Genomic DNA, 25,967 nt, shown 5'->3' on the forward strand with positions numbered 1-25,967 from the left:
TTATGCTTATGGGAAATAAAAAAACTAAAAATGTCTTGACTTGTGGTTGTGTAAAATAAAGATTACTCTTTCCTCAGACACCTGCAATCAATCTGCAACATAGTCCTTATCAACATAATTTACACTGTCAGTTATCAATATATTGATAAGATCACAGTATATCTTCGGTGAAGCACATCAATCTTCAATATAATGCAATGGTTCTTATATCAATGGTTCTTATAAATCTTCAGTATTGTAGAGTATGTCAGTTTCAAAATCACATGAGAAAATAACAACACGTATCAGTATGTTTACAAAACATTTAATATTAATGACACACATTAACAGTGTTGGAGAATATTATACACAAGTTATAGCTAGATAAAAACTAATCTCGATTCCTCAGTAGCAGTGACTTAGATGTGCAGACTCCATGCATTAGTGGGCCGGACTGACCATCGGTCACTGCCATGGTAACGCATGTGTGCACCCTTCAGACACGCTGCTAGAGCAATCAGACCACCATATAATTCATAAACGTGCGTGACGTATCAGTTTCTTGGTACAGTCTTTATTCCTTGTACAGTTTCTCAGCAACTGTTAAATGCAAGCACCTTTGTGCCTTGTCAAATTTTGCAGAGGCTACATAAATTCTGTAAGCAACATAAACTGGCACAGGGAATGTTTGCAAGAATGTTCCCAATAATTTATATATTTGAACTTTGCTCACTATATTTGGGAAGTAGGTCGTGGCATTAAGTGGTTACGTGCTGGATGTATATGCTCTTGCATAATGCTACATACATTTGACCCTACTAATGTTGGACAGACGATTCCATTGTGATGTCACAACCATAACTGTTCATTATGACTTCAAACCGATGTAAAAACCAAGATAACGTTCCTTCCTAAAAAAACAACTTTTCTTCCTGTAAAGAACAATAATTATGAGAACAATTTACTCTTCACTTTATTCTGATTCAGGAGTAACACAATCAGGGTTTTGATCTGCACAATGTATATAATAAGCATTATATATGCTCCTTAATACTCTCAAACACAAACACATTCTTGTGTTGCTAGTTGTAACATTTGGACATAAATATCAGCTGTACATATAAAGGGGTGTTACCGGTATCTGTGGGAAAACAGTTCACTCTCCAGCTGGTTAATGACTGGAGTTACTTGATTATCTAGCAGAATAACAACTTGAATCTTACAAACCTAGTTTGCATAATTAATATGACCGTTGAAGTGATGAATTTAGGTAGATCAGAACATACATGATCACTTGTCATTGTTTTTCACAACTTCACAACAAATTCATCTATTCTCACCATTTGTATCTCAATAGAGATAGTTTAAACATTCACACAGTTGGTGTATCACATAGATTATAGCAAAACTATAAACAAATTTGCACCTCAAATTCTGCAATCAAAACAGCTTAGGAAAAGACTAGTTCCAAGTTACAGGGTGACATTTGATTATAGTAGATCCCCTGCACTGATTGAGTGAATCAGTGCCGTGTAGTAGAAATTATAGAAATGCATTGCTTTAGTATGAAAATACTAAAATAAGAACAAACTAAAGAGTTCTATGAAATTACAGCAAAGGTTTTCATGGTCAATCTCGTGGGGTAGTGTTCCTAATGGCGGTGCTTGTTGTGGATGATGTTGACGACGATGATGATGAATATTGTGGCTAGATGGTAATAACCAAGTATACAAAATCAGAACTTTTTTTTTGCAAGTAGTAGCTACATAATCTGTTCAAAGTCTTATCAATCCTGATCAAGTCACTATCAGTAGTCTGATATTAACATGAATCCAAGAATCTGGTCAAGCATCCGGTCTCCAAGAATGGAAGCGTCTTTGTTGATGAATACAACATGGCCAAGGGGAGATAAGCGAGGAGAGCACTATCACATGAGAAGCTGGCAAGCAGCGCGACCTAGTGGTCATGTCGCTGCTTACTGGATGATAACGAGGCTGCCAAGGCAGCATACACTGTGTCCCAATCATCCCTCGTTAAACACCGGACTCACTGCAGCACCAGGCCTACCTGTTAACAAAGACAGAGGGGTTAACGCTATGGATTGCAATATCACAGCTGCATGGCCCACAAAGATGGCAATGATGTATAGGGGACACGCCCAGCAATGAGCAGTCAGTGTTTATGGTGTGTGAAGTGATTAACACCACTGGGTACCATGAGACCAGGGATAGAAATCAACCAACTACACTCTCAGATAATGACACACATTATACCATGACATCGGATACCATGACATCGGGTACCATGACACACAGTGATGAACACCACTTGGTACCATGACACACAATGATGAACATCAATGTATACAATGACACACAATGATGAACACCACTTGGTACCATGACACACAATGATGAACATCACTGGATACAATGACACACAATGATGAACACTACTGGGTACCATGACACACAGTGATGAACACTACTTGGTACCATGACACACAATGATGAACACTACTGGATACCATGGCACACAATGATGGACACCACTGGATACCATGACACAATGATGAACACCACTGGAAACCATGACACACAGTGATGAACACCACTTGGTACCATGACACACAATGATGAACATCAATGTATACAATGACACACAATGATGAACACTACTGGGTACCATGACACACAATGATGAACACCACTGGAAACCATGACACACAGTGATGAACACCACTGGATACCATGACACACAATGATGAACACCACTGGATACCATGACACACAATGATGAACACCACTGGGTACAATGACCAATGATGAACACCACTGGATAACATGACACACAATGATGAACACCACTGGGTACCATGACACACAATGATGAACACCACTGGGTACCATGACACACAATGATGAACACCACTGGATACCATGACACACAGTGATGCAAACCACTAGGTACCATGACACACAATGATGAACACCACTGGATGCCATGACACACAGTGATGAACACCACTGGATACCATGACACACAGTCATGAACACCACTGGATACCATGACACACAATGATGAACACCACTGGATACAATGACACACAGTGATGCAAACCACTGGGTACCATGACACACAATGATGAACACCACTGGATGCCATGACACACAGTGATGAACACCACTGGATACCATGACACACAGTCATGAACACCACTGGATACCATGACACACAATGATGAACACCACTGGATACCATGACACACAGTCATGAACACCACTGGATACCATGACACACAATGATGAACAACACTGGATACAATGACACACAGTGATGAACACCACTGGATAACATGACACACAATGATGAACAACACTGGGTACCATGACACAATGATGAACACCACTGGATACCATGACACACAGTGATTAACACCACTGGATACCATGACACACAGTGATTAACACCACTGGATAACATGACACAATGATGAACAACGCTGGGTTACATGACACAATGATGAACACCACTGGGTGCCATGACACAATGATGAACACCACTGGATACCATGACACAATGATGAACACCACTGGGTACCATGACACAATGATGAACACCACTGGGTACCATGACACACAATGATGAACACCACTGGATACCATGACACACAATGATGAACACCACTGGATACCATGACACACAGTCATGAACACCACTGGATACCATGACACACAATGATGAACAACACTGGATACAATGACACACAGTGATGAACACCACTGGATAACATGACACACAATGATGAACACTACTGGGTACCATGACACAATGATGAACACCACTGGATACCATGACACACAGTGATTAACACCACTGGATACCATGACACACAGTGATTAACACCACTGGATAACATGACACAATGATGAACAACGCTGGGTTACATGACACACAATGATGAACACCACTGGGTACAATGACCAATGATGAACACCACTGGATAACATGACACACGATGATGAACACCACTGGATACCATGACACACAATGATGAACACCACTGGATAACATGACACACAATGATGAACACCACTGGATAACATGACACACAATGATGAACACCACTGGGTACAATGACCAATGATGAACACCACTGGATAACATGACACACAATGATGAACACCACTGGATACCATGACACACAATGATGAACACCACTGGATACCATGACACACAGTGATTAACACCACTGGATAACATGACACACAATGATGAACAACACTGGGTACCATGACACACAATGACAACACCACTGGATACCATGACACACAGTGATTAACACCACTGGATATCATGACACAATGATGAACAACGCTGGGTTACATGACACAATGATGAACACCACTGGGTGCCATGACACAATGATGAACACCACTGGATACCATGACACAATGATGAACACCACTGGGTACCATGACACAATGATGAACACCACTGGGTACCATGACACAATGATGAACACCACTGGGTACCAAGAAACACAATGATAAACACCACTGGGTACCAAGTGAGCGAGTTGGGTTTAACGACACTTTTAACAGCATTCCAGTTATATCAAGACATGTCAGCTTAATGTGGGAGGAAAGCCCGAACTGATGCACTTCTTCACTTTGGTGAAACCCACAAGCACATAACACACAATGATGAACACCACTGGGTACCATGACACGCAAGGGCATGGCTTTCCAGCCAACAGATGACCACCCCTATCACCACAGAGGTACACCAAAGGCAGTGACGCTACTGACCCGCCTCGTGTCCATCGCAGGGCACTTCCAGTTATACAGGTAATACTGAAGATTGCCGTCACCGATCCCGAACTTCAGCTTCTCGAGGAACTCCTTGTTGTCCATTAGATCCAGGGCATTGAACACATCGAAGCCCACCTGCAGTCAAAACACAGACTGAGCACATCCAGTCAACTTTCATATTTTTAATATTCATCCCACATTCTGGGATTCAGGTTTTGAGGAAAAATGCTACCTTTTCTGTGTACAATGTGCAACCAAAAGCTACATAGTTTTGCTTCTGATGAAGTCTTGGATGGAGTGGTAACGAGATCTCAAAACATTAAAAAATTTTCGACGGCTTTACACAATGAAAATTGTTCAATGGATGTTCTGGGAATTATTGTGTTGTGTATTTCAGATATTGTTGGGTCTCTAAACAATTTGTATATCTAGAAGAAGTGACAGAAACAATTATTCTGTATTGAACAAAAGTCAAAAGTCCTGGTGACATATTCTGGTCCTACACTAATAAAGCTAGTAAAGTAAAACGATGACAATACCAAAACATGTTACCATTCCTCCGTTATGACTGAGTGGCAAGTAAGTGACTTACATTTTTTGCTACTATAAGAGCGTCCTGCATGAGATCGACCCAGGGCGTCTTGTGGGCCACGTTGTAGAAGGAGTACGCTGCCTTGAGGGACTTGTGCTGGGGATGGTGCATCACAGTGGAGGGCAGCGTGTAGAAACTCACAAAGTCTGTCACTGTCCCATCAACCTGCGCCAGGCACAACAACAATCAGACAAGTCCTCACTAACCACACCACAGGTCAGTGAAATTATACACATAATAAGTGAGAGAGTACCAGGTAAATATAAAGCTGCTTCGACCATGAATTCATCTGAGGGAGTCGAAACTTAGACCAGGTGCTCCTTGAGTAGTATAGATACAGTTGAGTCTGGACTAACCACACCATAGGTCAGTGAAATTATACACATAATAAGTGAGAGAGTACCAGGTAAATATAAAGCTGCTTTGACCATGAATTCATCTGAGGGAGTCGAAACTTTGACCAGGTGCTCCTTGAGTAGTATAGATACAGTTGAGTCTGGACTAACCACACCACAGGACAGTGAAATTATACACATAATAAGTGAGAGAGTACCAGGTAAATATAAAGCTGCTTCGACCATGAATTCATCTGAGGGAGTCGAAACTTTGACCAGGTGCTCCTTGAGTAGTATAGATACAGTTGAGTCTGGACTAACCACACCACAGGTCAGTGAAATTATACACATAATAAGTGAGAGAGTACCAGGTAAATATAAAGCTGCTTCGACCATGAATTCATCTGAGGGAGTCGAAACTTTGACCAGGTGCTCCTTGAGGAGTAAAGATACAGTTGAGTCTGGACTAACCACACCACAGGTCAGTGAAATTATACACATAATAAGTGAGAGAGTACCAGGTAAATATAAAGCTGCTTCCACCATGAATTCATTCGAGGGAGTCGAAACTTTGACCAGGTGCTCCTTGAGGAGTAAAGATACAGTTGAGTCTGGACTGGGCAAAGCAGAGAAACACAGGAGCAATGATTCAAGCTATCACAGTACGGTGACACTCGCATGTCATAGATCCTGAACACTGGTACCACATGGAGTGAATGAGTGAGTGAGTGAGTGAGTGAGTGAGGGAGTGAGGGAGGGAGTGAGAGAGCGAGCATGGTTTTACGCTGCTTTTAACAATATTCCAGCAATATCACAGCAGTGGACACCAGAAATGAGCTTCACACATTGAACCCACATCTGTATTCGAACCTTGGATTTTTGCGTGACAAGTGAACACTTTAACCACATGGAAGTAAGTGAAAAGTCAATAACACCAATAAAATAATGGTTACAAAACTATACTACTTCTAGCATAAAGAGGAAACAGTGAATCATACTTACTTCTACAACATAGCTATCAACTATTCCATTCCTGGGAATGAACCAATGTCTAAATTCTTCTTCACTAAAATTAGGGGACAAATCAAACGTGTCTAGGTACTGCAAAGAGAACAGAGAACATGTGGTTAGCTTTGATGATGTCATAATACACTACTCAGATCTTTCAACACTTGTACAAAGGATAAAAAAGATCTTTTTGAAAGTGTTCTTACTGCCCAATTGTGGGGTTTTGAAAGTTGTATTCAACAATAGTTAGCCAAACTCTTTGGCCGGCAAAGTGTAATGTTAAACAGCATATTACTGTCAGGCCATTACTGACTTACCATTGTGACCACCTAATACCCATATCTTGTTCTGCAGAGTATTAATGTTACTCCAGTACAATGTCCTACAATCACAGTTAGGAGACTGTGAAGATCTTGATCTGACATCCAATACCCATGTAAGTTATATATGACACCTGGCCTGCCTGCCTGCCTGAACTCAATTTTAGTAGACCCATTAAAATAAGATCTTTTACTGTGATTGGCTACCTGTCTCCACTAAGATCTGTATAAACAAACACTTTATAGAAGGTGAAATCAGGTGACTTTCTAATCAGTATATCAGCATCACGAAGGTGGCATCACAAAGTTTGGGTTCAAGCTAGCAAAGAACTCTGTCTTCTAGACCTGACAAACATATAGGTATAAACAGGATTCACCAAGTTTGAAAAGAATCTATGCAGCATGTTATGGATATTTAACACCCTTCATTTCAGTTGGATCTTAAAATCAATGAGATTAGAATTCCTTTTAGCTGCGGTTTCATTTCTCCTAACATTAGTCAACCTTTCTGTAAAGTGCTATCTAAGGCTTCCAGACCACTATGAGAGCAATGCATCTTAACAAGCAGATAGCTCATTGGCTCAAAAAACACTGTTCCTTCAAAATGATAGGTCAGGCAAAGATATCTACCGGACTGGACTTGCTAATGTGTTATAGAGGATCTGTTAGATCTTAATGGGGAGAGGTATCAAATTTGAGTAAGGTATCTGAATTTAAAGAGATTGCAGAATTTCAATAGCGAAATACACCGAGAATTGACAGTTCTCCTCTGTTTACTGTGTCCTCACCGATGCTAACAATTTGTATGCTTCAGGGACATCCGCTGGCGTGAATGGCCGAAAGCCCGGAGTCTTTGTGGACTGCAAGCAGAAAAGACATTTATTGAAAACATTATTCCCGAAAACATTTTCTTCCAAACACCAAACCCTCTTTAAAAGATATATAAAGCTAGCATAATACTCATTTATAACTTAGGTGTAAGGACAGTTCAGTCAATACAGTGCCAGAGTGGTGCTGATCCATTTCCTCAGACTTGTAACTGTTGGTGTTGCAGTCAGCAATATTCAAGCTATTCATCTGTCGTCTGATATTTGCTGACAAACCTTAAACATTATTAAGGCGAAACCAGCATTTGAACTCATGATAATAGGTTTCTGGCTTGCCCAAGGGAGGCAACTTTGCACAGAGGACAGTGGCTCCTTAGATAAATGGCACCTTACACAACTGGGCCACCTTTCTCTACTTCAGCATGTGGACTTCATATTGTGACACCCCACACAGTAATGAAGCATGTATGTATACATGGTGTTGTGACACCCCACACAGTAATGAAGCATGTATGTATACATGGTGTTGTGATACCCCACACAGTAATGAAGCATGTATGTATACATGGTGTTGTGATACCCCACACAGTAATGAAGCATGTATGTATACATGGTGTTGTGACACCCCACACAGTAATGAAGCATGTATGTATACATGGTGTTGTGATACCCCACACAGTAATGAAGCATGTATGTATACATGGTGTTGTGATACCCCACACAGTAATGAAGCATGTATGTATACATGGTGTTGTGACACCCCACACAGTAATGAAGCATGTATGTATACATGGTGTTGTGACACCCCACACAGTAATGAAGCATGTATGTATACATGGTGTTGTGACACCCCACACAGTAATGAAGCATGTATGTATACATGGTGTTGTGATACCCCACACAGTAATGATGCATGTATATATACATGGTGTTGTGATACCCCACACAGTAATGAAGCATGTATGTATACATGGTGTTGTGACACCCCACACAGTAATGAAGCATGTATGTATACATGGTGTTGTGATACCCCACACATTAATGAAGCATGTATGTATACATGGTGTTGTGACGCCCCACACAGTAATGAAGCATGTATGTATACATGGTGTTGTGACACCCCACACAGTAATGAAGCATGTATGTATACATGGTGTTGTGATGCCCCACACAGTAATGAAGCATGTATGTATACATGGTGTTGTGATACCCCACACAGTAATGATGCATGTATATATACATGGTGTTGTGATACCCCTCACAGTAATGAAGCATGTATGTATACATGGTGTTGTGATACCCCACACAGTAATGAAGCATATATATATACATGGTGTTGTGATACCCCTCACAGTAATGAAGCATGTATGTATACATGGTGTTGTGACACCCCACACAGTAATGAAGCATGTATGTATACATGGTGTTGTGACACCCCACACAGTAATGAAGCATGTATGTATACATGGTGTTGTGATACCCCACACAGTAATGAAGCATATATGTATACATGGTGTTGTGACACCCCACACAGTAATGAAGCATGTATGTATACATGGTGTTGTGACACCCCACACAGTAATGAAGCATGTATGTATACATGGTGTTGTGACACCCCACACAGTAATGAAGCATGTATGTATACATGGTGTTGTGACACCCCACACAGTAATGAAGCATGTATGTATACATGGTGTTGTGATACCCCACACAGTAATGAAGCATATATGTATACATGGTGTTGTGACACCCCACTTAGTAATGAAGCATGTATGTATACATGGTATTGTGATGCCCCACACAGTAATGAAGCATGTATGTATACATGGTGTTGTGGTACCCCACACAGTAATGAAGCATGTATGTATACATGGTGTTGTGATACCCCACACAGTAATGAAGCATGTATGTATACATGGTGTTGTGACACCCCACACAGTAATGAAGCATGTATGTATACATGGTGTTGTGATACCCCACACAGTAATGAAGCATGTATGTATACATGGTATTGTGATGCCCCACACAGTAATGAAGCATGTATGTATACATGGTGTTGTGATACCCCACACAGTAATGAAGCATGTATGTATACATGGTATTGTGATGCCCCACACAGTAATGAAGCATGTATGTATACATGGTGTTGTGATGCCCCACACAGTAATGAAGCATGTATGTATACATGGTATTGTGATGCCCCACACAGTAATGAAGCATGTATGTATACATGGTGTTGTGATACCCCACTTAGTAATGAAGCATGTATGTATACATGGTATTGTGATGCCCCACACAGTAATGAAGCATGTATGTATACATGGTGTTGTGATGCCCCACACAGTAATGAAGCATGTATGTATACATGGTGTTGTGACACCCCACACAGTAATGAAGCATGTATGTATACATGGTGTTGTGATACCCCACTTAGTAATGAAGCATGTATGTATACATGGTATTGTGATACCCCACTTAGTAATGAAGCATGTATGTATACATGGTGTTGTGGTACCCCACACAGTAATGAAGCATGTATGTATACATGGTGTTGTGATACCCCTCACAGTAATGAAGCATGTATGTATACATGGTGTTGTGATACCCCTCACAGTAATGAAGCATGTATGTATACATGGTGTTGTGGTACCCCTCACAGTAATGAAGCATGTATGTATACATGGTGTTGTGATACCCCACACAGTAATGAAGCATGTATGTATACATGGTATTGTGGTACCCCTCACCTCTGGTAATTTGTACAGCTTTAGTGTTCTTTGCATAGTCATATGACGGCTAAGATGAGAAAACTTCACTTCAATTAGTTTCCGTGGATTTAGTGATCTATGCCAATACCTAGAAACAAAAACAGCACCAGTCATACAAAGGATGTGTAATAATGCATATATAGTCCAATCTAAATATGTACCTTTTCACTTTCAAAAATCTGAAAATTGTCTGAAAATGAACTGTATCACCATCACTGGTAAAACAAGATAACATACACAACAGAAGCCAATTGTGTTGGGTCTGGCTCCTTGTGCTACACTTTCATAACATTTACGTCATGTTCCAAGGACTTGTGTTGTTTTCTTTCTGAACATTACGTTTAGCATGGGTGTGGTTTTCCATATCTGACAAGAAACATTTGAACTGATCCCAACACTTTTCATCCTCAATAATCCAGGATATCATATCTGTTAACTAAATACCCTCGACCCATTTGTCATCACAGCTTCCCTTTGAGTGATTTTGAAATAGGTCATGCTCAAACTAGCTGTCAACTCAAATTAGACCCATGCGGTTGAGATTTTCTGTGTGAGGTAACTAATCCGAGAGCATGAGACCACAATAACACTTCCTGAATGAAGCTCTCTAGAACTGAATGGGTCAGGGGTATTTATCATAACATTTGTTTGTTTGCTGTTAACACTGCACTCAGCAATATTCCAGCTATATGCGACGGTCTGTAAAGAAACGAGTCTGGACCGGACAAACCAATGATTGATATCATGGGCATTAACCTATGCAATTGGGATATTATGACATGCATCAACAAAGTCGGAGAGCCTGACCACCCGATCCTGTAAGTCACCTCCTACGACAAGCATAGTCACCTTTATGAAAGTATTCTAACCTGAATCTTCACAGGTTTTATCATAACAGAATGGAGACAAAATACACAGGGTAACTGAGTCATATGCTTTTGAGCATAGAGGCATGGGGATTGGGCGGACTCACCTACAAGACGTTACAGGTTTGGGTAGGACCACGCCGGCTGTGTACACTGCCTGGAACAACCCTTGTTGATGCACCCGTCTCGTGATCTCTCGGATCAGCACTGGGGCAACACGCTTGGATCTTAACTTTTTATGCACACACAGGAAATTTATTTCTACCATTTTCTTTCTCCTACAAAGAGAGAAAGACACGTGAGAGTAAATGAATATTCATAAAACAATTGTCGGTATAAGGCACAAGTGACATCTGATTGGCTTTCCAAGCAATCTTTTGTGCATTTGTTTCCATAACCCTAAAGAAGTCCATGCACACTTGCAGATTACTGTTGCCTGATTGGCTGATAAAAGAGTGGATGGGGAATGTGTTGCATTATTGCGTAAATGGTGTTACTTTTTGAACTGCTGTCTACAACCTTTTCTGTTAATGATTAAATAAGCAGTCATTGAAGTTATTATTGTTTACTTAATGTATTTATAAGAATTGACTTCACTGGTGTGTACACTGAGTACATCCACTATCCAATAACAAAAAGTAATACAAAGATTTGCAATAACTAACCTGATAAGAACAGGGGTTATTATTACTTTAACAAAATGTTAGAACCAATTGCATAGTGAAATGAAAAATCTCTTGATGAAGTTTAATTTCTAATCATACAAACCTTTCATATATTTTGATGTGAGCAGGAACAGCACTTATGAAGCCAACAAGTTTGCCACTTTTCGTGACCCTCACACCACAGTGCCAGTCCTTGATCCAGCCTGGAGGCTGCAGAGCCCTGCAAACGACAGATAGCTTCTAATCACAGATTCTCAACCGAAACCAGTTTAGCTGTCTACTGACAGACAGGTATGTCCCAATACATCATGTGTATGTAGTTTCATTAATTCGGGGGGGCACGGATGGGCCAGTCGTCTGAGGCGCCGCAATTCGATGTGTGTCCCTTGGGCACGTCAGAAACCTATGATTGTGGGTTCGATTCATGGTTCACCCCAATTATGTTTTTAGGTTTGTCAGCACCATACCCATGCTCATGGGTTTCACCGAAGAGGAAAAACGTCTGAGACCTGCATCACTTCGGGCTTTCCTCCCACATTAAGCTGATAAGCCGTGATATAACTGGAACACTGTTAAAAGCTGCGTTAACACAACTCACTCATTAATTCTGCTGTATTACCAGATGATTATAATGCCACTTTTACAAGCTGGATACCATGCTCAATTTTCATTCTCAGCTCCCTTGGGAGTATAAATGCGTGCTTGCTTGGTATAAGAAGGTTAACAGTCACATTGCCATCTCATCCTACATCACATCCTACCGAGTAACCTTTCACTGCTGGGTGAACAGAGGCATATTTCAAACAAAGTCGCATGCCGAAGGAGATACCACAGGAGATATAAGAAGATAAGCGTGTTTCATAGTAGTCATGTGAAAAAATCTGATGTTCTTTAACTTCTTTTGAGTGGTACAGTAACAACAGCATTGACGTGCATGAAATCAAGACCGAGTACCGCTTAATGTGAAACAAATCCACAAACATAAACAACTAAGAATTCCAACTATTGTCTGTGTTAGGCTAAAAAAATTAAAATATACTTGGTTCTCAGGCACCGCCTGTATCATCATTAAGTTTGCTGCACATTTCGTTTTTATTTCCATTTTAAAAAAAAAAAATTTTCAGATTAAAAACGATGTTTTATTGGTCTGTTTTCAGTCGTACAATTGGGTATCTCATACCTCTAGTCGCACGTTAAAAGGAAGCCAGAAGCTGGAATGTAAACAATAAACTTGTTTCCGTCCGATTGCGCACGCAACTCCCGATGACATGTCACAAATCTCGAAGAATAAGCCATCAAGCAGGACTGGACTGGATTACTTCCCAGTGGGGATGGCTGGGTGGGAACGTACGACTGAAAACAGACCAATAGAATTTGACGTAACACTGGAAGGAGGGTCGGGAAAGTAATCAGGAAGTGACCTCTTTCACATCAAATGTACCAAGTTCCTCACCCCTGTAGTGACAACAGAACATTCTACCAAATGCACGGACAAGACAAATTGTTTATCACGAACGCACAGCATGGTTAATGCTCATAGACACACAACTAATTATAGATGCGACAGGACAACTGCACGCGTCAGTTGAACTGCGATCGAAGTGGTCGACGTATAGTTTAGTTACAGAGCAACTCGCAGTATACAAGGTAACTAAAACAGCATGTTTAATGCTCTTCGACCCACAAGTAACTATCGATGCGATGGGACAACTGCACACGACAGTTGAATTGCGCTCGAAGTGTGGACGGCATATAATTTAGTTTCAGAACGACTCGTCGTATCCAAGGTAATTAAAACAGCATGTTTAATGCTCTTCGACCCACAAGTAAGTCTTGATGCGACAGGACAACTGCACACGTCAGTTGAATTGCCATCGAAGTGTGGTCGGCGCATAATTTAGTTACAGAAATGACTCGTCGTATCTAAGGTAACGAAAAATAGCATGGTTAATGCTCTTCGACACACTACTAATTATCGATGCAACAGGACAACTGCACACGTCAGTTGAATTGCGATCGAAGTGTGGTCGGCGCATAATTTAGTTACAGAGCAACTCGCAGTATACAAGGTAACTAAAAAATACGAGCAGTATGGGAAGACGATGCATACACCGAATAACCATAATAAAACAGCCGAAGTACTGCATGCAACAAAAAAACAGAAGAATGCGTACAGTTTTTATTGTAATCTGCGAAGAGATCTACTTGGGGCAACCAGAGTCGATCTGTCAGCAGATGAAAAGCTGACAGACGGATCATCCACTCCGTGGGAGACGGTCCCGACAGGGCGTCGTTTATCACATTCTTGGCCCCCGGGATGAGATGGGCGCGTACGCCCATGTCTAAGGGTCCTCACTTCTGCCCCAGCCGGCTCTGTCCCCTCCTGGGATACTTGGAAAAGGAGACCTGGCGACCTTTTCTGTCCACATCTCTCTCGCGGGACGGCTGTCGAGGCGCGTCCCTACGAAAGGCCTGTTGCACATTCTCGTTTCGGTAACGTCGTCGTGGGGCGTTCGAAACCGGTGGCCATCTGGACAGGTTGTGTGAAGCTGAAATGATGATGTCACGCTCGGCTTCCTTGGAGTACTTGTCCAGAACGTCGTTGGTACGACGTCAAACATCTGTTGCGATGACCACTGGCCCGTAAGAGTGTCCTCCCATGACGATCAGGTAGTTCAGTGCAGGCGATGTAACCATGACACATATCGTGACTGGGCGAGGACGTCCGAGGACCACCGTTGCAGACAGGTGAGGATTGATGGCACCGTCCTTTCGTCCTCGTCCTGGGGGTCTTTCTCCTCAAAGTACACTGAGAGGGCCTCGATCGCTGTCGACAGCATCGCAAGCGGTTGTAGCTGGTGACGAACAGCAGTGTCCATGGATTCCAAATGCCTGTCTTCTACTAGAATCTTGGAGGGCGCTGGTGTCTTGAAGAGTAGCCCCCAATCAAAGTCCCTACTCATGGGTGACGAAAACGGCATGCCATAGATCGGGTAACTAGATCGACCAGGCAGCTTGCTGAAACTCTGTCCCGACAGAGCAGAGGCAAAGTTCTGATCCATATCGTGAGCCATGGCCCTGAAGACATCGGGAGGTGAAAACTGAAGAGACTGCGGCGTATCACCGAGCTTAAAGCCAGCACGCGTCGGTTTGTCGGCATCATTCGATAACTCAGGCAGAAAGTTAGATAGCCAAGCAAACAACTCAATGTCTTTGGGAGGCCTAGGAGGTCTCTCGTCACAATCCATCGTCGACGTCGATGGTGTAGGCATAGATGAAGGAACTGGTGTACTGGTCGATGGTCCATGGACCTCAGACAAAGTCGAATCCTTCTTGGTCGATGCCGTCGAGGCGAGTACCGCCGCCGTGATCTGGGCTATCAAAGTCGGGTCGATAGGAAAGTGAGACGAGGGTGTCGATCGGTCATCAGCTCTACGACGCTGATCTCCCAAAAACTCACTTCGAGAGAGTCGCACGTCCCCGTGGGGGCGAGGGCTACGAAACGAACTCACGACGACCACGAAGGCGATGAACGTCTTCGTGTCGTTTACTGTCTCTCGACGAGGCCCTCGACCTGTCGTCCCGTGAACGGGAACGACTTCTAGAGAGGGATCTGTGGTCACTGTCGACCCGCACGACGTTCCTATCGTTGTTGCTAGGACGAGAGACGGACCGACTGGGGTCCGTAGTCCCCTTGCGGTCCTCGTCACCACCCGGTCCCGTCGTAACGAGGGTAGCTGAGTGATGCTCTCGATCAACCGATTGACGAAGATCAGTCGTGCGGGTAGTATCATCAGCAGACGAACGGTCGCGTGTCTTGTCGAAAACATAAGTTGACTGAGGCGGGTCTTTATCAACTGATTTCTTGGGTGTGTCCGACGCGCCACCCCCAGGGCCAGATGTAGAGGGTTCAGAGTCCAAGGATCCACCCTATGACCTCCTCTGCTTGTAGCGCTGGTCAGTAGCCCGCTTCGCCAACGCACAAAGATACATGTTAAAGTTGATAGAAGACAATTGCTCACATTCTTTACAACGTTTATTCCACAAACACGTTGAAAACCCGTCCTTATTTATGCAGGAAGGACAATACTTGTGAGGATCTACTTCAGACAGTTTTCGTTGACACGAGGCACAAAGGCCCGACATGTTGCCACGTGTATAATCAAGTGAAACAGTGAAACATGTGTTGAACACAAACAATGGATTACCAAGGATTACATTCCAGGAGTCTACAGGTAAGACATATTATTATTACTGTATTAGAACAACAACTGTAGACACACGATAAGTACTAGTAGAATACAAACTAGCAGTCTATCGCGAAAGTCCTTCTCGAGCGACCAGCTCAGAGGCGCTGAGAGATTTGTGACATGTCATCGGGAGGTGCGTGCGCAATCGGACGGAAACAAGTTTATTGTTTACATTCCAGCTTCTGGCTTCCTTTTAACGTGCGACTAGAGGTATGAGATATCCAATTGTACGACTGAAAACAGACTAAAACATAATAATTAAAAATCCTCAAAGGTGGTCAAATACTGTATTCCAGTATTTTACTATCAAGGAATACATATATGTAGGGAAGCCCTTTCCCAGGTTGATTGTACACAATTGTTTATTGATTATACAACTGTTTATCATGTTTATTGGTTACATACTAGTTAATCAACAACAACAAAAAAGACACCGCCTGCCCACCCGCACTATATTTTCAAAAGACATTGCCTGAGAACCAATTCTTTTATTTTTTTAAGCCTTATTGTCAAAGAGAACATTCAAACTAAAACTTACCACTGAAGAAATTCTGGAGAGTAATCAAATCTGAACATGTTGTCATCGTCTTCGACATAATTTTCATTCAGGAGTGTATACAGCTCTTTCAACTGAAACAGATCAAGTTCTAGGTACAAGCAGGTCAGACTCACTGTGTCATTTATTCCTGTTGCTGGAGATCCTAGCTGACATGAACAAGCTATCACTAATACATCTCGGTACAATCAGATCTTTTACCATGTTTACTTGTTAAGATCAGACAAACCAAGGTCCACATAATACAGTTAGAAACTGACACCTATAACAGTAAGAGTAAGTGAACGAGTGAATTGGGATACATTACCCTTAAGGGCATGGATATAGGTTGAACTATTTTCAGTAATTCTCACTGAGGTGAGGTGAAATGGGGTGTACTGCCGCGTTCAAGATTCTTGTACTTATATCTATGTGTGTGTGTTTGTGTGTCTGTGTGTCTGTGTGTCTGTGCTCTTGTAATAATGCTGATTTTAGGGTGCTAGCCCACTGAGATGCCATGCAGCACTTTAACATGAATACTCCACTCAGACACAGTATACTGACTCAGAGATGACCAGTCCTTTTTTTACCCGTTAATGCCGAGCACCAAGCAGGGTAACAACCAGTACCATCTTTTAACGTTTCTTGGTTCTCCAGGCAGACGCTCTACCACTACACAGAAGCAGTCAATCCTCTCTGAGCATTATACATGTTATAACAATTGTTCCATTGTTTACAACGTGACTGACACGTCATATAATTGAAGATAATGTCGTCCTCTGTTTATGACGATTTATTTGACGTCCTTCCAAAAATAGAGTAGCTGAGCTGGTGCCTCTACATGCGATCAGGAACCACATTCTACAGCATTTTCACAAGAACTGGGTAACATTAAGAATTACCTACTCTCAACTCAGAACGACAAATTATTCGTCCCTGTCACTGTTTAAAGTTTCTCGCCAACTCTCCGAACTAATTCATTTGAGACATATAATTCCTAATTGCTCATTGGTTATTCTCCAACTACTCTCCCGTCCGTCTCTGATTTATGGCATCCAAACAGGTGGGTTTTGTCACTTTTATTACATACCTACTGGCCACTGTTAGCTAACAGCATAAAATACAAATAGTCAGAGATTTAAATTTACCTGCAGATGGGAAATATGTAATTCACATAGATTTATGTGGCACTTACAATGAGAGGATTGCTTATGTCAAGTGTGTCCCACTGAAAGCCCTGAGGTAGAGAGTAGCTCTCTTGTCTTATCTCTCCCGTTGGCTTGTCGGCTTCAATTTCTTCATTAGCAGTGATTTTCTCATCTGAAAAATAAACAAGCGTTAAACTTCAGACACAAACCTTTATTCAACAAGAAAACAGCGTTATCACTATACCCCGCCATGAGGCACATTAGAAGTTTGTTTGATAATATAGTAGTGAACAAAAACTATAAAAAAGAGCACCATAAAGCCTTAAGAAGAGATGGGCACTTGGACGCTTTTTGCCATCAGAAAAAAAGATTAAATGTTAAATTAATGCACACAAAAGGTCCTTTCTTCGTAAAAAATAATTCAGTCTTGATAAGTATCTCTTACACAAGGTTACTTCAGTTGTTTCTGAGAAAACTTGCCCCCATTGCACAAATGCTGTAACTCTGTAAACAATTAATTGACGGGGCCAATTTTCGAACTCAGTCTTGACAAGTATCATGCAAACTTTCATTCTTGTAGCTTCAGTAGTTTCTGAGAAAACTTGTCCCCATTACAGAAACCATGCACCAAGTTGAAAAACACTGAGCAAGGGCCATAACTCTGTAAAAAAATACCTTACTGAAGCACTGACCTTTTTTATAGTGTGCATATCATGGACTGCTCTCATGTATTTACCAAAGGGGTAACTCAAAACATTTACTTTGTATGAAAATGGTCTAATTCAATTAAATCCCAACAAATTGAAAGGCAACATAAGGTGTACCATTCATCTGACTATAAAAGTCCAGTTTTCACCAGAATTTTGGAGTTTGGATATTTTGCCTGGACTAAAAACAAAATTGTGTAACGAAATAGACATCCAGTTCGTAAAATGCCATGCAAAGCATAGTGTATCACTAACTTGGTGACAACAGATATTTTCAAAATCTTTTCATGTTTTTAATCAAGATCCTCACATGATTTGATGCACTTTGTGATGTCGGACCTGTTTTATTACAATATAGATCTTGATTATCGATCTGATTATCTTCACTGGGCGATGCCATTTTGTTAGTGACACAAGAGGTGGAATCTGATTGGTCAATAGGAGGGACATAAAAGGGACATAACTTGTAATGGCCCTTGGTGGACTTTTACAGTCAGTTAACTCCCTTGCCTTGGGAAGATGGTGTACAGTGTTAAGAAAAGCACAAGGTTTCGTTCTGATTATGCCTGGACATAATACTCCCAAGTCAGTGACATGTTTATCAAATGAATCCAAAACAAAGGTAAAAGTAAATACTACTGCTTATGTAGTTACACGTTACCATGGTTACATGTGTTACAATCCAATATTTATTCTCGCAGATCATGCAGGGGGTTCAATTGTTCATAACTACAAAAACATTTAATTTTAATCTTGAACTTTAGCATTTGTTCAGAACACATCAAAAGAATTTCTTCTCACCAAATTTTGGTACAGGTTGAGTTTCCCAGAAATGGAATTTCTTCTTCTTGGCCTCCTCGATGCTCTTGGGGGCACCTTGCTGGAGTGTGAGGAACTCCACTGCTTTCTGGATCTGCTGCAGACCCGCCATTGGCAGGTTACTCTGGAACACACAGAAACACACTGGAGTATTTAGACACGACATTATAAAGGAGTTCTTATTTCCTTTTTCAAATAGTTCCCAATGAGGATTCCTGGACAGAATAGGTCCCCAGTACCCCATGGGGATGCCTGGACAGAATAGGTCCCCATGACCCCAAAGGGATGCCTGGACAGACTAGGTCCCCAAGACCCCAAGGGGATGCCTGGACAGACTAGGTCCCCATGACCCCATGGGGATGCCTGGACAGACTAGGTCCCCATGACCCCAAGGGGATGCCTGGACAGACTAGGTCCCCATGACCCCATGGGGATGCCTGAACAGACTAGGTCCCCATGACCCCATGGGGATGCCTGGACAGACTAGCTCCCCATGACGCCAAGGGGATGCCTGGACAGATTAGGTCCCCAGTACCCCATGGGGATGCCTGGACAGACTAGGTCCCCAGTACCCCATGGGGATGCCTGGACAGACTAGGTCCCCATGACCCCAAGGGGATGCCTGGACAGACTAGGTCCCCAAGACCCCAAGGGGATGCCTGGACAGACTAGGTCCCCATGACCCCATGGGGATGCCTGGACAGACTAGGTCCCCATGACCCCAAGGGGATGCCTGGACTGACTAGGTCCCCATGACCCCATGGGGATGCCTGGACAGACTAGGTCCCCATGACGCCAAGGGGATGCCTGGACAGATTAGGTCCCCAGTACCCCATGGGGATGCCTGGACAGACTAGGTCCCCTTGACCCCATGGGGATGCCTGGACAGACTAGGTCCCCATGACCCCAAGGGGATGCCTGGACAGACTAGGTCCCCAGTACCCCATGGGGATGCCTGGACAGACTAGGTCCCCAGTACCCCATGGGGATGCCTGGACAGACTAGGTCCCCATGACCCCATGGGGATGCCTGGACAGACTAGGTCCCCATGAACCCATGGGGATGCCTGGACAGACTAGGTCCCCAGTACCCCATGGGGATGCCTGGACAGACTAGGTCCCCATGACCCCATGGGGATGCCTGGACAAAATAGGTCCCCATGACCCCATGGGGATGCCTGGACAAAATAGGTCCCCAGTACTCCATGGGGAAGCCTGGACAAAATAGGTCCCCATGACACCATGGGGAAGCCTGGACAGAATAGGTCCCCAGTACCCCATGGGGACTCTTGGACAAAATAGGTCCCCATGACCCCATGGGGATGCCTGGACAGAATAGGTCCCCATGACACCAATGGGGACTCCTGGACAAAATAGGTCCCCATGACCCCATGGGGATGCCTGGACAGACTAGGTCCACAGTACCCCATTTGGATGCCTGGACAAAATAGGTCCCCATGACCCCATGGGGATCCCTGGACAAAATAGGTCCCCATGACCCCATGGGGATCCCTGGACAGACTAGGTCCCCAGTACTCCATGGGGATGCCTGGACAAAATAGGTCCCAATGACCCCATGGGGAAGCCTGGACAGAATAGGTCCCCAGTACCCCATGGGGACTCCTGAACAAAATAGGTCCCCATGACCCCATGGGGACTCCTGGACAAAATAGGTCCCCATGACCCCATGGGGATGCCTGGACAGAATAGGTCCCCATGACACCAATGGGGATTCCTGGACAGACTAGGTCCCCAGTACACCATGGGGATAGGTCTTACAATTCCTATAGCTACAGGAAAGAAAGGATTATTGAGGTGTTTTTCTGTTACCTGGCCCTCCTCTGGGGCATCTTCTGACACCAAGTGTTTGTTTTTGGGGCTCTCCCTCTTCTTCTCCCGTGGTCCCTGGCTCTCCGAATCTGCCTCCATGCCTGACTGCGACTGGTCAGTCGTCCCCTCCACCAGCTTAATCTTGCCATCATATTCCTCGTCATTGATCACCTGGCTGTCAGAGTCTCCACTGGATCGCTCGATGTCTCGTGGCTTTTTCTTCCTCTTCTTGCTCTTCTTGCGCATCGCACTGTCCTGACTGAAACAATTGAAAGGATGTTAAGTTGACAATGCCTGTAGTCTACTGGACAAGGGTTATCTAGGTGAGTGAGTGAGTATGGTTTTACTCCACTTTTAGCAATATTCCAGCAATATCCCGACAGGGACATCAGAAATGGGCTTCACACATTGTACCCATGAAGGGAATCAAACCCTGCCTTCAGCATGACGAGCTAATGCTTTAACCTCTAGACCACAACACCAATCGTAATCTAGGTGAGCAACATCCAATAATGACCTCTGTGCATCAGACGCTGTAAAGTTTATTACAAAATACTTTCTGATAAATGCAGGGTTTAACATAATGCAGGAATCATACGCTCATCATACAACATGCTCGATGTGCCATCAACATGATCAACACTACATTTCAAAACCTACATCAAACCTGGCATGGCAGTGACAGACTGACATAATGAACATCGATCCACACAAATGGGATATGATTACATGCCTCAACAAAGTTAGCGAGACTGATCACCAGTTCCCGTTACTCTCCTTCTTTTACTTTAGGGCAAGCATGGGGTGCTGAAGACCTATTCTAACCTGTATATTCACGGGTCCTGCCTATGTGACTTTATGGGATAAAATAACTTGGCTGATCCTAAGAAACCCCCAGTTTTCCAATCTTCTTGGGTAAAAGACATTGGCTTGTAAGAATAACATCCATACAGCATGGAAATCTGTATAATAGGTCTTGCATGAGTTAGTGGGTGAGGTTTAACTCTGCTTTGAACAGTTTTCCAGTTATTATCACAGCATGTCAGCTTAATGTGGCAGGAAGGCCTGAAGTGATGCAAGTCTCAAACGTTTATCATTTTGCTGAAACCCACGAGCAAACGGATGCAGTATGATGCTGACAGACCTAGAAACATAATCGGGGTGAACTGTGATTCTAACCCACGATCATAGGTTTCTGGCATGCCCAAGGGACACAACTTTGTACAGCGAATTGCGAAGCCATAAATGACTGTGCCACCAGTGCCACCCTTCTGGCATGATGTAACATTGATTAACTTTGAAACATTATACAGTAAAGTCGTGCATCTTTTCTTCCTTGCAGCTTGTAGGTAATTTCTGAACTAGAAAGTTGTAAACAGCTCATTTCAGAGATGTGTGATAACCAGATTTGATGAGATAATAATGTGACCCAGACTTTCACTAATCTAGGATGAGCAGCGATAACCATGACAACAGAACACAAGTTTGTTTGAAAGAAATATGATAATACTAGGGCTGGGACATGTCCAAATGTACTACCCGGGTACCCAACCCCCTATTACCCGACCCTACCTGGGTACCTGCTGCAGGTCTCAAGAGAGACAAACTGTCTGATGGGAAAAGTTTCCCTCGCAAAATGTATTCAGATGCATGTATAAACAATGATAAAACGATCAGGTCATGCATACACTAAAGTTTACTGAATGAAGTTTTATCTTTATTCAAACATATACAAGTCAGAAGTAATGGGTGCATAGTCAGAAAGAAATGGGAACATTAGTGACTTGTAGTGTAACCATAGAGTTTTAGATAATTTTGGTCATTAAACAACATATCGCGTGACTAACAACGGGTCCGTGTAGTCTTGTGGGTACCCGGGTCCTACTCAGGACCCACCCGCCCCGAGTACCCAAGTTACCCATTCCAGCCCTAAGAAATACTTCAATTTATGGTAGTGAGTAAGATTGTGCCACTTTCAATAATATATGTCAGTTATATAACAGCAAGTCAGCATGATGTGAGAGGAAAACGCAAAGCCTCAGAGGTTTACCACTTTGATGAAACCAAAGAGCACAGGCATGGTGCTGACAAACCTAGACACAGAATCAGGATAATGGACATCTAAGTATGTAACCATATTCTTTCATGACACTCATCACTGAATTTAGGGCTGACTGATTAATCATTACATTTCATCACTGTTACTGAGCTGCAATGGAAGCATGAATATTTTGAGTTTATGAACACATATGAACAGCTGATGAAGAACAATAAAAGGATATAGGGAGCTTAGATTTACCTGACTTGAGACCGATAAATATTTAATGTGATAAGGTGTCTTAATATGTAACCATGTTAACAGGGAATTGTACTCAATTACTTCCTATCTTCATCATGTTCATTTGATATACATTGCTGTATTGGCATGTTTTTGCTCACAACAGCAGTAAGCATGGTAAGGGATTGGCCTTTAAGCTGAGGATGAAACAAATACGGAAACTCAGATGCACATGGATATGTGTCCTTGGATGTGATACATCATACATACAGACCTGTATCATAATACATGACACAATATATATTTTTTTAACGTAACGAAAGAAAAGCCCTATCTAAATATCGGATAAATTACAGCTTTAAAGACACTTGTGTCCTACAAATCAGCTGTTTGTGGTCATTTTGGATTCCCTTTTTGTAATGGACTCGTTTAACAGGGAAGAAACCATTTTTTCACGGACCTGAATTTAGACTGAAATACACAAGTAGGGTTAAAAATTAACACAAGCCCACTAGCTTGGGGCCAGGACAAATTTTTGATGGCTCATACAAATTTCTCAAATTCCCTATTGTTATAACATTACAAGGGCAGCTTATCTTTACCTGGGCTAGTAATACTTTTGAGTGTAGTTCTAACCCTGACAAGTATTTCAGTTTATGGCATTTGTATTGTAATTCTGGCCTATCATGATCAGTGTACTGAGATACATATCGTATCATGGCCTTTTAAATACAAGATACAACCCTACATCTTTATATTTAGCATGTTTACTAGGAGAGACTGAGACATATATGTATGTGTTTAGGAAAACAAACCAAAAAAAAGACAACCTGTATCTTGGTTTAAAGTGCTACATGTTTTTGGTTGTTTTTTTTTATTTTCTAATGTTTAGCTCTGTAGTTCCCTGGCTACAGAGACACATATGTAACAGGGATACAGGAAAAAAAAAGATTCTTTTAAAAAACAACATTCCTGCTATCATGGCTATGACAGGGGTCGGTAAATAATTGAGTATGGGACAGACATTCTGTGATTGACATCATGAGCATTGATCTAAGCAACTGGGATATCATGACATGCAATCGACTAAGCTTGACCTCCCGATCCATATAGTCACCTATTACACCATTATAGGTTGCTGGTGACTTATAGTATGTATAGTCTTACCCGAAATACCCACGGATGATAGGACTAATAGTGTTATGCCCATTGATGCTACCACATCAGGCACAAACATGGCCTAGGCTGCAGGATGCCACAACGTAGGTTCCCTTTTTCATCTTAAACTGGCATGTACATACAGTGTATTGTTAATTTGGTAATAATGCAGTTTACCAGGCACAGCTTACTAGCGCTAATTGGCTCGGGCTGCCAACTGTGGCTCTCTCGTCACAGATCATGCATATACCTCTTCGATCATTAGGGTTATTTGTGTTTGGGGTTAGGGTAGGTCGGGCGTTGGCGATTTGAAATCTGAAAAAGTGTGCTTGTTAACGTGCAGTACTGCTGTTAATTTTCTTAATGGGTATATACAAAGTGAACTACTTCTGATCATGCTAACTGATTTGGGCAATGTATTTTTCAATGGAGTATCATCTTGTCGTGAGTTCACATAGTGACAATTCTCATGCACCTGATGTGGTTATCTTCAAGTTTAACCAAATGCATTTCAAGTATAAAATTGTATAGGCCTAATATAGGTCCAGATTTAGATTTATTTCTTAAATTGGGCCCCTTATGGTCATATCGTCCAAAATAAATGTCCACTCTGAAATACATGTGCAACTCTTAACAGGAATATCCTGTTATTGAATATACATTACGGATTTCTTATCAACTCAATAAACTGATGTGTTGTATAACAGCTAAAGAAAGGGTCCATTAGTATTACACAGCAAATTGGATCTATCAAACATGTGTCTCTGCACGCTTCGTGTTTCATCAATTTCTGACATTTGCAAATGCAGTCAAATCACGAAACTCGGCTCAAAGGGGAATATATAAATTAAGACAATATAAACCTTTCGTCTCCGACTTCATCATCTTCGATATCGCCCTCAACGGCGCTTGGATCCTGGTCCAAGTCTGAACTCATGTCGTGCAAAGAATCTGCATCCGCCATGTTCGCCTCCTTGAAGCTTCGGAGTGAATATATATTTGAATTAAATCCAAAACTTCCATATATTGTATTGTTATCCTAAAATGGCGTTATTTAGCAAAATTTTAT

General features: G+C 42.3%; 1 protein-coding gene across 1 annotated transcript; it reads right to left on the bottom strand.

Annotated features, from left to right (window-relative positions):
- Positions 1 to 288: 288 nt before the first annotated feature.
- Positions 289 to 25,872, bottom strand: LOC139465056 (glycylpeptide N-tetradecanoyltransferase 2-like). The gene is made up of 13 exons (XM_071246753.1): positions 25,762 to 25,872; positions 21,463 to 21,721; positions 19,616 to 19,757; positions 18,155 to 18,279; positions 16,963 to 17,054; positions 12,278 to 12,394; positions 11,617 to 11,787; positions 10,623 to 10,731; positions 7,837 to 7,908; positions 6,723 to 6,821; positions 5,386 to 5,550; positions 4,791 to 4,928; positions 289 to 2,046 (listed from the first exon to the last, which is right to left on the bottom strand). The coding sequence occupies exons 1-13, from the start codon at positions 25,860 to 25,862 to the stop codon at positions 2,026 to 2,028; spliced, it is 1,611 nt and encodes a 536-aa protein (XP_071102854.1). The 5' UTR covers positions 25,863 to 25,872; the 3' UTR covers positions 289 to 2,025.
- Between the last annotated feature and the right edge of the window lie 95 nt (positions 25,873 to 25,967).

Source organism: Haliotis cracherodii, unplaced genomic scaffold, assembly GCF_022045235.1.
Source record: "Haliotis cracherodii isolate W230 unplaced genomic scaffold, xgHalCrac1.p SCAF_17, whole genome shotgun sequence".
NCBI classification, from domain to species: domain Eukaryota; kingdom Metazoa; phylum Mollusca; class Gastropoda; order Lepetellida; family Haliotidae; genus Haliotis; species Haliotis cracherodii.

Bases quoted from the DNA above. Each gene is read 5' to 3' on its own strand.
- LOC139465056 (XM_071246753.1), bottom strand. From the start codon at position 25,862: ATGGCGGATGCAGATTCTTTGCACGACATGAGTTCAGACTTGGACCAG. The intron at 10,732-11,616 runs GTGAGTCCGCCC...TTTTGTTTCTAG, and splicing joins AAACCTGTAACGTCTTGTAG to GTATTGGCATAGATCACTAA. The intron at 7,909-10,622 runs GTGAGGGGTACC...TTCTGCTTGCAG, and splicing joins AGCTGTACAAATTACCAGAG to TCCACAAAGACTCCGGGCTT.